This window comes from Canis lupus, chromosome 31 (assembly GCF_048164855.1).
Source record: "Canis lupus baileyi chromosome 31, mCanLup2.hap1, whole genome shotgun sequence".
NCBI lineage: Eukaryota > Metazoa > Chordata > Mammalia > Carnivora > Canidae > Canis > Canis lupus.
This window is the reverse complement of record NC_132868.1, coordinates 17,612,217-17,629,171: the sequence shown is the minus strand read 5'-3', so window position 1 is coordinate 17,629,171 and position 16,955 is coordinate 17,612,217. Positions and strand designations below refer to the sequence as shown.

Genomic DNA, 16,955 nt, shown 5'->3' with positions numbered 1-16,955 from the left:
ACTGTGTCCCGTCTACCAATGAGCCGACCAAAGGCATTCTTCATTTCTATCACAGTGCTTTGATCTCTAACATTTCTTTTTGATTCTTTGAAATCATTTATTTGAATTTCTATGTTTTTATTTATATTATCCATGTGGGTTCTTGCATGTGTCTAGTTTTTCCATTAGTGTACTAATCAAAATCTTAGTGTACTAATCAAAATGTTTTTAAGTTCTTGGTCTGATTATTCCAACATTTCTGTCATATCTGAGTCAGGTTCTGATGTTTATTCAGTTTCTTTAATAAACTGTGTTTATTGCCTCTTATGCCTTGTGATTTTTTTCTCAATAGCCAGACCTGAGGTACCAGGTACAAAGAACCATGGTAAAGAGGTCTTTAGTCATGTGGTGATTAGGTGTGGGGAAGATGAAGTGTTTTGTAGTTGTATGATTATGTCTACATTTTTTGGTGAGCTTGTGCCGTGAACTGTGAATTTCACCAGTGCATCTCAGTTTGTTTTTTGCTTATTCACTGATTTATTCACTTATGGGGGACAGGGTGGCTGGAGTTGTATATTTCCCTTCCTCCAGTTATGTTAATTAGGCTCTAATGAAACCCTTGTAGTTTAGACTTTAGTAAAATATGGACAAATCTTGTTTAGAACAGAACTTTGGTGGTAGCCCGGGTGGCTCAGCGGTTTAGTGCTGCCTTTGGCCCAGGGCGTGATCCTAGAGACCCGGGATCGAGTCCCATTTCGGGCTCCCTATGTGAAGCCTGCTTCTCCTGCTGTCTGTGTCTCTGCCTCTCTCTCTCTCTCTCTCTCTTTGTGTCTCTCATGAATAAATAAATAAAATCTTTAAAAAAAAAAAAGAACAGAACTTGGTTTACTTCCAATGGTTCCTTTTCTTCTTTCACTGCTAGAGACTCAAGGGGATTTTTTTCCAGTATTCACTGGAAGGACCTATTAGAGCTTCTGGAGGTAAACACAAAAGTTTGAGGAGGCTGTCCTTGGAGTTTATAATGCTCACAGTTTTCCACACTGAGCAACTAGCAACATATTAGTTGTAACCCAGTTTTTCTGTCTGGTACTTGTTCCCTAAGAAGTTTTGTTCATGGGTCTCTGTTCCAGTAAGTTGTGACTCTCTATTTGCCTGTCTGTCTCTCTTAATTGGGGCGGGGGTGGTGGTGGTGGTGGTGGTGGTGGTGCAGCAGTTTGCCCTGTGACCTCATACCTCCAATGGCTCTGAGAAAAATTGTTGATTTTTCAGTTTATTTGGCTTTTTACTCTTGTCAGGGTAGAATGGTGACTTCTTAGTTTCTTATGGGCCAGAAACTGGAAGTCTTCACTGAATTTTTACAAGCCACTAATGGGTTATGACCCACAGTTTGAAAAACAGTCTTAAGTTATAAGGAACTAACTTTCAGCTAAGTGAAACAAAACTCAAACACAAAACACTGCATAGTATATGATTTCATTTATGTAACATACTAGAAAAAAGTACGGCTGCCTGGAGCCCAATGACCTGGGGAAGGGACTGACTGCAAAGGAGAACAAGGGAACATCTTGGATAATGGAAATATTTTGCATTTTCGTGGTGGTAGTAGTGGTTTTATCACTCTATTCAATTTCTGAAACTCAAGATACTTCCCTACACCTAAAACAGATACATTTTATTATATGAAATGATACCTTAATAAAATTGGGAAAGATGAAGATTTAGTTGCTAAGCAATCTTCTAGTGGGTCACCAGCAAAAGGACTTTTAAAGGAAACCTCCAACAATCAAGAGGAAAAAATGTTGTATTTTTTCTACTGGATTAGAGGGAGATGGAATGTGAGAACGTGAGGTTCCAGGGGTCTTTGTGCCCTGAAGCCAAAACACATGGCCCAACCATGTTCTCATTGCTGCAACAGCTGACACTACTCATAACTTGGACTTACTATTTGCTCAAAACCCTGAGCATGCTTTTCTATTGCGAGATTTCATGTGGCTCCCTATTTTTTAATTAAGAATCATTTGCTGCTGCAAAATGTGAGATATTCTCTTCACAAACTGCAAAATGTTTACCATTGAATGAAGGCAGCATTAAATGTTGATGTGATTTGACTCTCTAATTTCTTTTTTTTTAATTTATTTTTTATTGGTGTTCAATTTACTAACATACAGAATAACCCCCAGTGCCCGTCACCCATTCACTCCCACCCCCCGCCCTCCTCCCCTTCTACCACCCCTAGTTCGTTTCCCAGAGTTAGCAGTCTTTACGTTCTGTCTCCCTTTCTGATATTTCCCACACATTTCTTCTCCCTTCCCTTATATTCCCTTTCACTATTATTTATATTCCCCACAAGAATGAGAATATATAATGTTTGTCCTTCTCCGACTGACTTACTTCACTCAGCATAATACCCTCCAGTTCCATCCACGATGAAGCAAATGGTGGGTATTTGTCATTTCTAATAGCTGAGTAATATTCCATTGTATACATAAACCACATCTTCTTTATCCACTCATCTTTCGATGGACACCGAGGCTCCTTCCACAGTTTGGCTATTGTGGCCATTGCTGCTATAAACATCGGGGTGCAGGTGTCCCGGCGTTTCATTGCATCTGTATCTTTGGGGTAAATCCCCAACAGTGCAATTGCTGGGTCGTAGGGCAGGTCTATTTTTAACTCTTTGAGGAACCTCCACACAGTTTTCCAGAGTGGCTGCACCAGTTCACATTCCCACCAACAGTGCAAGAGGGTTCCCTTTTCTCCGCATCCTCTCCAACATTTGTTGTTTCCTGCCTTGTTAATTTTCCCCATTCTCGCTGCTGTGAGGTGGTATCTCATTGTGGTTTTGATTTGTATTTCCCTGATGGCAAGTGATGCGGAGCATTTTCTCATATGCATGTTGGCCATGTCTATGTCTTCCTCTGTGAGATTTCTGTTCATGTCTTTTGCCCATTTCATGATTGGATTGTTTGTTTCTTTGGTGTTGAGTTTAATAAGTTCTTTATAGATCTTGGAAACTAGCCCTTTATCTGATATGTCATTTGCAAATATCTTCTCCCATTCTGTAGGTTGTGTTTTAGTTTTGTTGACTGTATCCTTTGCTGTGCAAAAGCTTCTTATCTTGATGAAGTCCCAATAGTTCATTTTTGCTTTTGTTTCTTTTGCCTTCGTGGATGTATCTTGCAAGAAGTTACTGCGGCCGAATTCAAAAAGGGTGTTGCCTGTGTTCTTCTGTAGGATTTTGATGGAATCTTGTCTCACATTTAAATCTTTCATCCATTTTCAGTTTATCTTTGTGTATGGTGAAAGAGAGTGGTCTAGTTTCATTCTTCTGCATGTGGATGTCCAATTTTCCCAGCACCATTTATTGAAGAGACTGTCTTTCTTCCAATGGATAGTCTTTCCTCCTTTATCGAATATTAGTTGACCATAAAGTTCAGGGTCCACTTCTGGGTTCTCTATTCTGTTCCATTGATCTGTGTGTCTGTTTTTGTGCCAGTACCACACTGTCTTGATGACCACAGCTTTGTAGTACAACCTGAAATCTGGCATTGTGATGCCCCCAGATATGGTTTTCTTTTTTAAAATTCCCCTGGCTATTCGGGGTCTTTTCTGATTCCACACAAATCTTAAAATAATTTGTTCTAACTCTCTGAAGAAAGTCCATGGTATTTTGATAGGGATTGCATTAAACGTGTAAATTGCCCTGGGTAACATTGACATTTTCACAATATTAATTCTGCCAATCCATGAGCATGGAATATTTTTCCATCTCTTTGTGTCTTCCTCAATTTCTTTCAGAAGTGTTCTATAGTTTTGAGGGTATAGATCCTTTACCTCTTTAGGTAGGTTTATTCCTAGGTATCTTTTGCTTTTGGGTGCAATTGTAAATGGGATTGACTCCTTAATTTCTCTTTCTTCAGTCTCATTGTTACTGTATAGAAATGCCACTGATTTCTGGGCATTGATTTTGTATCCTGCCACGCTACCGAATTGCTGTATGAGTTCTAGCAATCTTGGGGTGGAGACTTTTGGGTTTTCTATGTAGAGTATCATGTCATTGGCGAAGAGGGAGAGTTTCACTTCTTCTTTGCCAATTTGACTGCCTTTTTAATGTCTTTTTGTTGTCTGATTGCTGAGGCTAGGACTTCCAGTACTATGTTGAATAGCAGTGGTGAGAGTGGACATCCCTGTCTTGTTCCTGATCTTAGGGGAAGGGCTCCCAGTGCTTCCCTATTGAGAATGATATTTGCTGTGGGCTTTTCGTAGATGGCTTTTAAGATGTTGAGGAATGTTCCCTCTATCCCTACACTCTGAAGAGTTTTGATCAGAAATGGATGCTGTATTTTGTCAAATGCTTTCTCTGCATCTAATGAGAGGATCATATGGTTCTTGGTTTTTCTCTTGCTGATATGATGAATCACATTGATTGTTTTACGGGTGTTGAACCAGCCTTGTGTCCCGGGGATAAATCCTACTTGGTCATGGTGAATAATTTTCTTAATGTATTGTTGGATCCTATTGGCCAGTATCTTGTTGAGAATTTTTGCATCCATGTTCATCAGGGATATTGGTCTGTAATTCTCCTTTTTGGTGGGGTCTTTGTCTGGTTTTGGAATTAAGGTGATGCTGGCCTCATAGAACGAATTTGGAAGTACTCCATCTCTTTCTATCTTTCCAAACAGCTTTAGGAGAATAGGCATGGTTTCTTCTTTAAACTTTTGATAAAATTCCCCTGGGAAGCCATCTGGCCCTGGACTCTTGTGTCTTGGGAGGTTTTTGATGACTGCTTCAATTTCCTCCCTGGTTATTGGCCTGTTAAGGTTTTCTATTTCTTCCTGTTCCAGTTTTGGTAGTTTGTGGCTTTCTAGGAATGCGTCCATTTCTTCTAGATTGCCTAATTTATTGGCGTATAGCTGTTCATAATATGTTTTTAAAATCGTTCGTATTTCCTTGGTGTTGGTAGTGATCTCTCCTTTCTCATTCATGATTTTATTAATTTGAGTCTTCTCTCTCTTCTTTTTAATAAGGCTGGCTAATGGTTTATCTCTCTTATTCTTTCAAAGAACCAACTCCTGGTTCTGTTGATCTTTTCCACAGTTCTGGTCTCGATTTCGTTGAGTTCTGCTCGAATCTTTATTAACTCTTCTTCTCCTGGGTGTAGGATCTATTTGCTGTTTTTTTCTCTAGCTCCTTAGGTGTAAGGTTAGCTTTTGTATTTGAGTTCTTTCCAGTTTTTGAATGGATGCTTGTATTGCGATGTATTTCCCCCTTAGGACTGCTTTTGCTGCATCCCAAAGATTTTGAACGGTTGTATCTTCATTCTCATTAGTTTCCATGCATCTTTTTAATTCTTCCTTAATTTCCTGGTTGACCCTTTTATCTTTTAGCAGGATGGTCCTTAACCTCCACGTGTTTGAGGTCCTTCCAAACTTCTTGTTGTGATTCTAATTAATTCTAACTTGTGTCGTGTTCTAATTTCAAGACATTATGGTCTGAGAATATGCAGGGGACGATCCCAATCTTTTGGTATTGGTTCAGACCCGATTTGTGACCCAGTATGTGGTCTATTCTGGAGAAAGTTCCATGTGCACTTGAGAAGAATGTGTATTCAGTTGAGTTTGGATGTAAAGTTCTGTAGATATCTGTGAAATCCATCTGGTCCAGTGTATCATTTAAAGCTCTCGTTTCTTTGGAGATGTTGTGCTTAGAAGACCTATCGAGTATAGAAAGAGCTAGATTGAAGTCACCAAGTATAAGTGTATTATTATCTAAGTATTTCTTCACTTTGGCTAATAATTGATTTATATATTTGGCAGCTCCCACATTCGGGGCATATATATTGAGGATTGTTAAGTCCTCTTGTTGGATAGATCCTTTAAGTATGAGATAGTGTCCCTCTTCATCTCTCACTACAGTCTTCGGGGTAAATTTTAGTTTATCTGATATAAGGATGGCTACCGCTGCTTTCTTTTGAGGACCATTCGAATGGTAAATGGTTCTCCAACCTTTTATTTTCAGGCTGTAGGTGTCCTTCTGTCTAAAATGAGTCTCTTGTAGACAGCAAATAGATGGGTCCTGCTTTTTTATCCAGTCTGAAACCCTGTGCCTTTTGATGGGGTCATTAAGCCCGTTCACGTTCAGAGTTACTATTGAGAGATATGAGTTTAGTGTCATCATGATAACTATTCAGTCCTTGTTTTTGTGGATTGTTCCACTGAACTTCTTCTTAAAGGGGAATTTTAAGAGTCCCCCTTAAAATTTCTTGCAGAGCTGGTTTGGAGGTCACATATTCTTTCAGTTGCTGCCTGTCTTGGAAGCTCTTTATCTCTCCTTCCATTTTGAATGAGAGCCTTGCTGGATAAAGTATTCTTGGTTGCATGTTCTTCTCATTTAGGACCCTGAATATATCCTGCCAGCCCTTTCTGGCCTGCCAGGTCTCTGTGGAGAGGTCTGCTGTTACCCTAATACTCCTCCCCATAAAAGTCAGGGATTTCTTGTCTCTTGCTTCTTTAAGGATCTTCTCTTTATCTTTGGAATTTGCAAGCTTCACTATTAAATGTCGAGGTGTTGAACGGTTTTTATTGATTTTAGGGGGGGATCTCTCTATTTCCTGGATCTGAATGCCTGTTTCCCTTCCCAAATTAGGAAAGTTTTCAGCTAGGATTTGTTCAAATACATATTCTGGCCCTCTGGCCCTTTCGGCGCCCTCGGGAACCCCAATTAAATGTAGGTTTTTCTTCCTCAGGCTGTCGTTTATTTCCCTTAATCTATCTTCATGGTCTTTTAATTGTTTGTCTCTTTTTTCCTCAGTTTCCCTCTTTGCTATCAACTTGTCTTCTATGTCACTCACTCATTCTTCCACCTCGTTAACCCTCGTCGTTAGGACTTCTAGTTTGGATTGCATCTCATTCAATTGATTTTTAATTTCTGCCTGATTAGCTCTAAATTCTGCAGTCATGAAGTCTCTTGAGTCCTTTATGCTTTTTTCTAGAGCCACCAGTAGCTGTATAATAGTGCTTCTGAATTGGCTTTCTGACATTGAATTGTAATCCAGATTTTGTAACTCTGTGGGAGAGAGGACTGTTTCTCATTCTTTCTTTTGAGGTGAGGTTTTCCTTCTAGTCATTTTGCTCAGTGCAGAGTGGCCAAAAGCAAGTTGTATTGGGAAAATGAGAAAAAGAGAGGAGAGAAAGAAGGAAAGAAAAGAGAAAGAGAAAAAAAAAGAAGAAAAAGAAAGAAAGGAAAAAAAGGGGTGGGGGAAGGAAACAAATCAAAAAGCAAAACAAAACAAAACAACAACAAAAAGAAAAAAGAAAAAAAAGAACCACGGGGGAGTATCTTCTGATTCTGTGTACTTTAAGTCCCTTGGCTTCCCCTGGAACTTCTCCGTCTAGCTGGTCTTCTGGGGGAGGGGCCTGTTGTGGTGATTTTCAGGTGTTAGCACTTGGGGGAGCTGCTCTGCCCCCTGCCTGGTGCAGGGCTCAGTGGGGGTTGTTCACCCCGTGAGGCCCCAGAAGGAACAGCCCCAGTGGCGGGGCCAGCTCTGGAAACCTGGATTCAGCTCCCGCAGGAACTCCGGAGCTCTCCGTCTGCAGGGCCTGGAGGCTCCGGGGCGGGGCCGCTGATCTGCTCAGCTCGGGGCAGGAGCGTCCTTGCTGTCCTGGGCCCTCCCGGCCTCTGCCTGTCCCGGGGGACGCCGGATCCTGGGCTGTGTCCCGGCGCCCAGTGCTCCGGGGCCTGTGCTGTTGGATTCGCGCTCCGGGTGGCACAGCCCCCTCCTCGGAGTCCCCACCCGAGCCCCTCCAAGCTGCTCCGGGTCCCGCCGTGCGCACTGCAGCCCTTAGAGAGCTCGGCGCACTCTCCTGGGCGCGCAGTTGCTCTGTTACTGTCCCAGGGAGCCTGAGGGCATCCTCGCCCTCCTGGGGTCCTGCTCCAACTCCCTGCGAGCCCCTTTCCGCCCGGGAAGGTTGGTGCAGTTCCTGTTTGCTCTCCCGTCCCGGGGACACTCGCCCCGGCCTCAGCCCGGCTCCTCGCGGGGCCCCTCCCCCTTGGATGCCTTTTGTTTCTTTATTTCTTTTTTCCCCGTCTTCCTACCTTGATAGAAGCGCGAACTCTTCTCACTGTAGCATTCCTGGTGTTCTCTCTTTAATTCTCAGGCCAAATTCATAGATTTTCAGGATAATTTGAAGGTTTTCTAGGTAATTTGGTGGAGACAGGTGATTTGGAGACCCTACTCTTCTGCCATCTTGCCCCAGTCCCCCGACTCTCTAATTTCAGGCGACTCTTAATAAGAGACTCATAAGAGATTCTAGGAAACAAACTGAGGGTTGCTGGGGGGTGGGAGTAGAGGAATGGGGTAACTGGTGATGGGCATTAAGGAGTGCACGTGCTGTGCTAGCACTGGGTGTTATATGTAACCGATGAATCACTGACCTCTACCTCTGAAGTCAATAATACACTATATGTTAATTAATTGAATTTAAATAAAATAAAAAATTTAAAAACATTAATTAAAAAATAAAAGTTGATGTGATACATCATGGAAGATTTTTATTTCTACTGATTGATTATATGCTATCGAAATATAACTTGTTTTTTATCTTTTAGGAACTGTCGAGTTTATTATGGACTCAAAGCACAATTTCTACTTCATGGAAATGAATACAAGACTGCAAGTGGAACATCCTGTTACTGAGATGATCACAGGAACTGACTTGGTGGAGTGGCAGCTTAGGGTGGGACTATTTTTTCTGTTAAAGATCAGTCTTGAGAATATGTCACCTGCTAGCCTCCTAAAAGAAGATGTCACTTTGGACAAGGGTTCAATTCTGGCTGGTTCAATTCTGGCTCCTTTATCATGAGGACAGGAAAATAGGAGGTTAAAGATATTTCATTTGTTGCTGTGACATTATTGTCACTTTATGGACTCAGATTTCTAACCTGTCACTTACCATTATTTCTCTTAGACATGGGATAGCCTAAGGCAAGGTGCAGGTGAGCTGCTGCCACTGAGGCTGTCTTGTGACTACATTATCTCAACACCAAAGCCTTGTACTCTACCTGAAGGCCACAGTATTCTGTGCTGGGCCATCCTTTGCTTTTAGAGGCACGACAGGCCCCAGTGAAATGAGCTAAGGAAGAGTTGGGAATGAAGAGCCAAGGTAACGGTCTAGACTAATAGAGTGAACCACATGCAAGTGCTAACTTACACACTGTTGTTGGCCTGTGGTAGGATAAGTATAGCCCTTTCAGAATAAGTGTTTAGAAATTTTTACAGCATTTTTGTGACATGTCTATTGTATGTTACAAAAGTATAAGTGTATAATTGTTCCTTTGTTATAAATAGTTTGAGAAGCACTGGCCTAGACTAGAATTCCACAAAGCATATTCTTAAAGGAATATGGATAATAACTAAATCTGTTTTACTCTTATTATTGAAAACAATTGATTTTACAGCCTTTTTTAATATAAAAAATGTTTTTAAGTACCATAAATACTTTCATATTTAAATGTTTAAGTACTATATTCTCTGTAGAATTCTTGGTTCTTTATATATTCTGAAACTAAATTTTTTTTCATGTTATGATGCTAAAGTTTTGATTATTATTTTGATAATTTTGTCTTTCCAGAACTTCTATGGACAATAATATGATGCTCCTTTTGCTGGTTCCTTGGGGATGATTGGTGGTTTTAATTGAGCCATAAGATTCTTTGGGGCCTCTATAGCCTTGGGAGCTAATGAAAACCAGGCACATCAGGCTAGTAAGTGTTAGTAAGTAATGGGAAAATTGTAGCGGATTTAGAAAGTTTTGGAAAGAGTGCTTCTGTTTCCAGAATTCAAGGAAAGGGGGAATTTTTTTTTCTGAAGCAGTAATTGAGAGTCCAGAATTTTTCTTTTTAAGATTTATTTATTTTTAGAGGCAGGGAGAAGGGCAGAGAGAGAGGGAGAAAGAGTCTCAAGTAGACTCCACGCTGAGTGCAAAGCCTGATGCAAGGGCTCAATCTCACGACAACGAGATCTTGACTTGAGCAGAAACCAAGAGTCAGATGCTTAACTGACTGGGCCACTTAGGTACCCTGGGAGTCCAGAATTTTGAAATCATGACAGATAAAGGATTTCTAGGGAAGGGAAAGCTTTTGGACATAAGTGGAACCAGTAGACTTTTTTTCTGCATCTCGAGAAATTGCAAGAGCTTTAAAGTCCCTTTAAAAAGAGAAGTAGGCTTTTCTTCTCTGGGAAGGGATTCTAGAACTTATGGACACCACTAGACCTCATTTATAATGTTGAAGGCACTTTGGATCCTGGCTTCCAGGCAGAGGTAAAACAAGAGGGCTTGCCATTTGATGAGTCCAGAGTTCAAGCTCCAGGACCAGCCTCTGGAGTCAAAGCCTCCCTAGAATGAGATTGCAGTGATGTGGGCATCTAGGCTGCAGACACAGGTGGTACCCATGTCCAGGGGAAGCTGGGGAATATATCCAAGGTCCAGGAGTTCCAAAGAGTCAATGTCTAAGCCTAAGAGAACTCATATGGCACAGATTTCCAAGTATCCAGAGGCATGGTTGGGGCCTGTCTCTTCTGAGCTCAGATGGAAACCAATCTGAAAGGAAAATAGGCAAAGATAAGCCAGTTTGAAATGGGGCTCTGTAGTCAGAAATGAGATCACATCTTGAAATATGGATATGTGGTCATTCTTTTCCAGGTTTCTATTAAGACAAATAGAATTCTTTATTAAAACATTAAAACGTATTTCATTATAAAGGATAAGAATGAAATGACAATAGCTAACGCTTATTTAGTACCTACTACATGCACTTTTCTCTGAACCATTAAGAGGTTAAAAAACATGCCCAGAACAGAGTAAGTATAGAGACAGAATTTGGGCCAAGGCAATAGGGCTGCAGAGTCTGTGGTTCAAAACACCGTGTCATAAAAGCATTCAATGTGGTCCCATTTTCCTTTCATTCTTAACTGCTCTGGTTCCTGGTTTTTCTTATCTACAGATTTAAAGAGATAAACTCTCTACCTCTGTTTCATGCTTACCTATTTAGTTCCAAGTGGTGCTAAATTACTCAGTTTTATCCCCCTATATCTTTTGCTTTCTCAGTTTGTCCTTTTCTCATCCTGGAGGAAAACTAGAGAAAGTAGAGAAAGTGACAGCATGTCCTCCATTAGCCTTTTCCAAATTATACTAGTTGGAGAGAGAGAATTGTTGTATTGGTACATAATAGTCAAAATAATGTAATTGTAGTAATGATAAAATGAGGATCATCCTGCTTATAATCTGGTATCATGCAATATGTATTAACATAACAAAATTGAAAAACCATCATGTGATGATGGTGATGAGGATCACAAAGATGGGGGAGCCTGTCTAGCTCAGTTGATAGAGCATGTGACTCTTGATCTTGAAGTGGTGAGTTTGAGTCCCACACTAGGTGTAGAGATTACTTAAATAAACTTAAAAAAAAAAAAAAAAAAAGGCTAGGGCAGCCCGGGTGGCTCAGCGGTTTAGTGCCGCCTTCAGCCCAGGGCCTGATCTTGGAGACACGGGATCGAGTCCCATGTTGGGCTCCCTGCATGGAGCCTGCTTCTCTGAACTCTGCCTGTGTCTCTAGCATTCTCTCTCTCTCTCTCTCTCTCTCTGTCTCTCTCTGTGGGTCTGTCATGAATAGATAAATAAAATCTTAAAAAAAATAAAAGGCTAATAAAGATGGCAAATGCCACACGTTAGCAATATGCAAACTTAACTGAGCCAGGGTAGGAAAGCTTCCCTAATGACGTGATTATTTTGAGCTAAGGTCTAGAGAATAAGCAGTTAACCAGAAAAAAAGATTGGAATAAATGTTCCAAGGAGAATAAGGTATGGTATATCCAGAGCTCAAAAGGTGAGAAATGCTTTATACATTCAAGTACCTGTGAGTGTAGTCCTAAACACCAACAAATAATTTACTATTAAAAAAGATTGATTTGATAACTGAGCACTGACTGATGTTTTAAATGAAAACAGATTATCTTGCCAGTAAGAAATTTTAGTTGTAATTACATTGAAAAAAGACTGATCTTTATAATTTAGTCTTCACCTGCTTTCTCTACTTAAAGAACTCTAGAAACTCTTGTAATTAATACATTATTTCCAAGCTGCATCTGTTTTTGTAACCTATTTTTGCTTTTGCCCCAAACTCGGGGAGGTGGATGAAATAATAGTTTTTATTTGACTTGTTATAAAGCCCAAATGTGTATTTTCCATGGAAAAAGACAAGACCATCAACTTCCCAAGTCTCATAGTTGTACTAAAAGGAGGAATTTCATAGAAGCACATATTCTTCTTTTACCAGATTGCAGCAGGAGAGAAGATTCCTTTGAGCCAGGAAGAAATAACTCTGCAGGGCCATGCCTTTGAAGCTAGAATATATGCAGAAGATCCTGCCAATAACTTCATGCCAGGGGCTGGGCCCTTGGTGCATCTCTCCACCCCTCAGGGAGACCTTTGTACTAGAATCGAAACTGGAGTGAGACAAGGTAAAGTGAAATAAATGAAAAGTCTCAGTCTTTTTAAATTTTCAGTGCGTTATTATTTCTGGACAGTTCTTTTCCCTGTCTTATGGAAATGTTTAGTATGTTTTAGAATGAAGGATGTAATTGATTTCTCATTAATCTTTATTTTTCTTTCTGGAATAGTTATTTTTAAAAAATAGCTACTAATCTTTAACAATACACCCTTTGTTGAGATGTAGCAGTATTTGTTCAAACCTAAATAACAAACATTTTGTGTGTACTATTTTATATTTTTACTCTGCCTAGTTCTAAGAGTAATTTAAGGTTGCTGATACCTTCTATGCTCAACACCCTCTGCATTCAAGGGACTTAAAGTTAAGCTGGAGAATTAATATATAAACTCAGTGTAAGCTAAACAATAATAAAAGAAATAAAGAAAAATAAAAAATATAAGAGTGCTCATAGAATATGATTAACAACAATGGTCATAACAATCAGCATTAACTGTGTACTGTGTACACTGTTCTAGGTGACTTTTTTATCTGGACTCCTTTAACCGTGAGAACTACCCTATGAGTAGGTGTTATTTTCACTCCATTTTCCAGATGAGGGAATCAGGGCACAGAGAAGTTAGCTGACTTACCCAAGGTCACCTCACCCTTGGAGCCAAGAGTCAGACCCAGTCTCTCTGGCTCCAGAATCCATGTTCTGAGCTACTACCACCTTGACTTTAGTTGCCAGAGAAGTTAACCAGATGGTGAGTGACGAAAAGCAGTTCTCAGGATTAGAGGTTATGTTAGGCCAGTACAATCAGGACACATTTCTAAGAGGAAGTGTGGAATAGATTTGAGTAGGCAGATTGAACAGCACACAGAACAGTGGTGAAAGAAGAGCTTAACTCAGGTGTGTTGGAAGAACTGTAAGAACACATGCAGCTAGAGAAAAGGGTTCAGGATGGTGAACAGTTGGAGATGCAGCTAGAGGTACAGGTTGAGAGCAAATCGCAGTGTCTTGAAAGCCAAAATGAGGAGTCAGGACTTCTTGATGACAAATTGGAAGAATTTTGAGAGCTCTGGCTAAACCACAGCAAGATTTAGTAGTCAGTAGGGTTTTTTTTAACTTAACACCAGAACATTTTAGAGAGAGAACACTCACAGTGGATAGGAAAGAATCTGTAGGGTGAGCAAAACTTGTGATGTAATTTGATAAAGATACTCAAAGGTTAACAGATATAATTCCAAGAAGGACTCCTAGATTCACATCTCTGCACTGGGAGGATCTTCTACTCCAAGAAGCTTCCCCAACCCTCCCCTTCTGCATTCCTTAAGCTCCTTATGTATTCCTCGGGCACTTTGCTTATTATATTGTTTTACAGTAACTTTTTACTCCTTGTATAGTTTTCCCATTATATTGTAAGTTTCTTAAGGGGGGAGAGACTGTGTCTTCCATGTTCTAGTTGCTGCACCTTACTCAGGCCTGGGCCTAGAGGGTGTTCAGTACACATTGGTGAGTGATGGTGTGGATAGGTGGGTGGATGAGGGATAAGGGGGTGTACTTTAACTCCTTGCTTTTATAGATAAAGACCCTGGGATTCAGAGGGGTCAAGTGGCCTGCCAAAAATCACACAGAGATCCTAGTACAGTGTTCTTTATAACACACCACATCCTCTTAACTTGAACCATTTCTAACCTTGAACCATGAGATGTGCATGGTTCAGATTTTTTTTGTTTTAAACTATTCCAGCCAGCATTTTGGGTGGCGCAGGCTGGCCTACAACTGGGCTTCATGTGCATGGCTCTGAACTTACGGGGCTGCATGGTTCAGACTCTTGTTCTCTAAGACTGTCGTAGCAATGATGGCTGCTATTCATTTATTGGTTCTGCCAGGTATGGCACTTGGCCTTTTATTATCAATCCTCCCAAGGACTTTACAGGATAATGGGATTATGCTCCATATTTTTCTGATGAGGAGACTGAGGGGAGGAGGGAAGGAAATGCTAAGGGCAGAAATGGTTGTGACAAGAGAGGGTAGAGACAGTTTGTACGGACTTTCAAAATGAGGGAAGGGAAAAGGTTCAGAAGAAGATAGGACGGGGAAAGCCGGCCTGTGGATCTCTGTTTTAGGGCCTGGTGCACTTGGATGGCCATACTCTCCTCAGATTTGTGCTAAGTTTTTAAACCTCTGTGAGCCTCAGTTCCTCATGAATAAAACAGTGATAATGATATCTATCCTGTAAGAGCTCCAAAAGATTAAGTGTGAAATGAGCATAAAGCCCCAGCAGAATGTCTTGTGTGTCATATTTTATCACTTTGAGTTTTGACTTTGAGTGGTTACTGTGGCTTTTTAATTTTAGGAGATGAAGTTTCAGTGCATTATGACCCCATGATTGCGAAGCTGGTTGTATGGGCTACAGATCGCCAGGCAGCCTTGACGAAACTGAGGTACAGCCTTCGTCAGTACCATGTGAGTGAGCCATGGCCGTGTTAGGACCCAGATAATCTGTGTCTCTGCATAGCCAAGTATGTCTGTAATGACTGGTCAGGCTTTGTCTTTGCAGCTCATGGCCACCAGTTACCCAGGTGTCAGGAACAAACTGAGTGCATGTTCCCATGGGTCAGAATAGAGTTTAATGACTTCTTGTTTTAGCTAGAAAAGAAAAATTGCAGGGCTAAAGCTGTTAGTGTTATACTTCAGTGAAACCTGATATTAAATTCATATTCATCCTGGTAGATAAGGCCAGCTGTACAAGTGTGGCCTGCAGTCTGGTTTTTATTTTCTCCAGTGGAAAATACTTATGTTCAGTTTTATCCATTTGACAGAGTTTGTTGCTTTTTTGCTACACACATTCATTTCCTTGGTGTAGTAATATACCAAGACCACACTGATGTAGCTTCATAGAAGAATTTCTTATTAACTCGTGATGTCCAAAGTGTTATATGTCATTAATTTCACCAAACTTCTCATTTATGTGGCTCCAGCCACGCTGGTCTCCTTGCCATTCCTTAGACACACCCAGCATGGAGCCATGTGTTCCTACTCTCTATTCCAGAATGTTCTTTCCCCACATTATTGTAGGACTCCCTCCTCACCATCCTCAGCTCCTGCTCACCTCTGAATTCTTCCCAGGCTGCTCCTTTTTTTTTTTTTTTTTTTTTTTTGAAAGATTTTATTTATTGGGACAACAGTGGCTCAGCGGTTAAGTGTCTGCCTTTGGCCCAGGGCTCACATGATCCTAGGGTCTCGGGATCAAGTCCCACATCAGGCTTCCTGCATGGCGCCTACTTCTCTCTCTGCCTATGTCTCTGTCTCTCTTTCTCTTGTCTCTCATGAATAAATAAATAAAATCTTTAAAAAAAAAAAAGGAAAGAAAGAAAGATTTTATTTATTGAGAGAGAAAGAGCAGGCGTATCTGTACATGCACACACGCACATGCATGCACACACACATGCACACAGGTGGGGGAGCACAGAGAGAGAGGGAGAGAAAGAATCCCCAGCAGACTCCTCACTGAGCATGGAGCCCTGACGCAGAGCTCAGTACCACGACCCTGAGATCATGACCTGAACCGAAACCAAGGATCAGATATTTGACTGACTGAGCCACCCAGGTGCCCATCCGTTTGTTTGGGTTTTTTTAATTGAAGTATAGTCGATTAGTTTTAGGTGTAGAGCAGGGTGATTCAATTCTATAATTTACATAGGACTCACCACAGTAAGTATAGCTATCCTCTGTTACCAAAGTTATGACAGTACTATTGATTATAATCTGTAGTTTTCATCCATGTGACTTATTTTATGACTAGAAAATTGTACCTCTCGATCCCATTCATCTATTTACCTTATCTTCTCACCTCCTTCCCCACTAGCAATCACCAGTTCTCTATTTATGAGTCTGTTTCTGTTGTGTGTTTGCTTTGTGTTTTAGATTGCACATGTAAGTGAAAATATATGATATTCATCTTTGATTTATTTCACTTAGTATAATACCCTCTAGGTCCATCCATGTTGTTACAAATGGCAAGATTTCATTCTTTGCTGTGACTGAGTAGTATTCCTTTATGTGTGTACACCACATCTTTTTTATCCTTCATCTATTGATAGACACTGAGGTTGCTTCCATATCTTGACTATTATAAATTGTGTTGCAATAAACATAAGGGTGCATATATCTTTTCTAATTCATGTTTTCTTTTTTTTTTTTTTTTTTTCTAATTCATGTTTTCATTTCATTTGAGCAAATAGCAGTGGAATTACTAGATCATATATTTCTGTTTTTAACTTGGGGGCAACATCTATACTATTTTCCACAGTGGCTGTACCCATTTATCTTCCTACCAGTGGGGCATAAGAGTTGCCTTTTCTCCACATCCTCACCAACACTTCTTACTTCTTATCTTTTTGATACTGGCTGTTCTGACTGGTGTGAGGTGATGTCCCATTGTGGTTTTGATTTGCATTTCTTTGATGATGAGTGATGGTGA

The 16,955-nt window shown here is 40.5% G+C and overlaps 1 protein-coding gene across 4 annotated transcripts in view; it reads left to right on the top strand.

Moving 5' to 3' along the window:
* MCCC1 (methylcrotonyl-CoA carboxylase subunit 1) overlaps positions 1-16,955 on the top strand; it is a 62,093-nt gene that overhangs the window by 28,095 nt on the left and 17,043 nt on the right. For all 4 annotated transcript variants that reach the window (XM_072807564.1, XM_072807565.1, XM_072807566.1 and 1 more), the window contains 3 exons: positions 8,587-8,714; positions 12,316-12,499; positions 14,829-14,938. In XM_072807564.1, the coding sequence (XP_072663665.1) occupies positions 8,587-8,714; positions 12,316-12,499; positions 14,829-14,938 (422 nt within the window). The remainder of the gene's footprint in view (positions 1-8,586; positions 8,715-12,315; positions 12,500-14,828; positions 14,939-16,955) is intronic.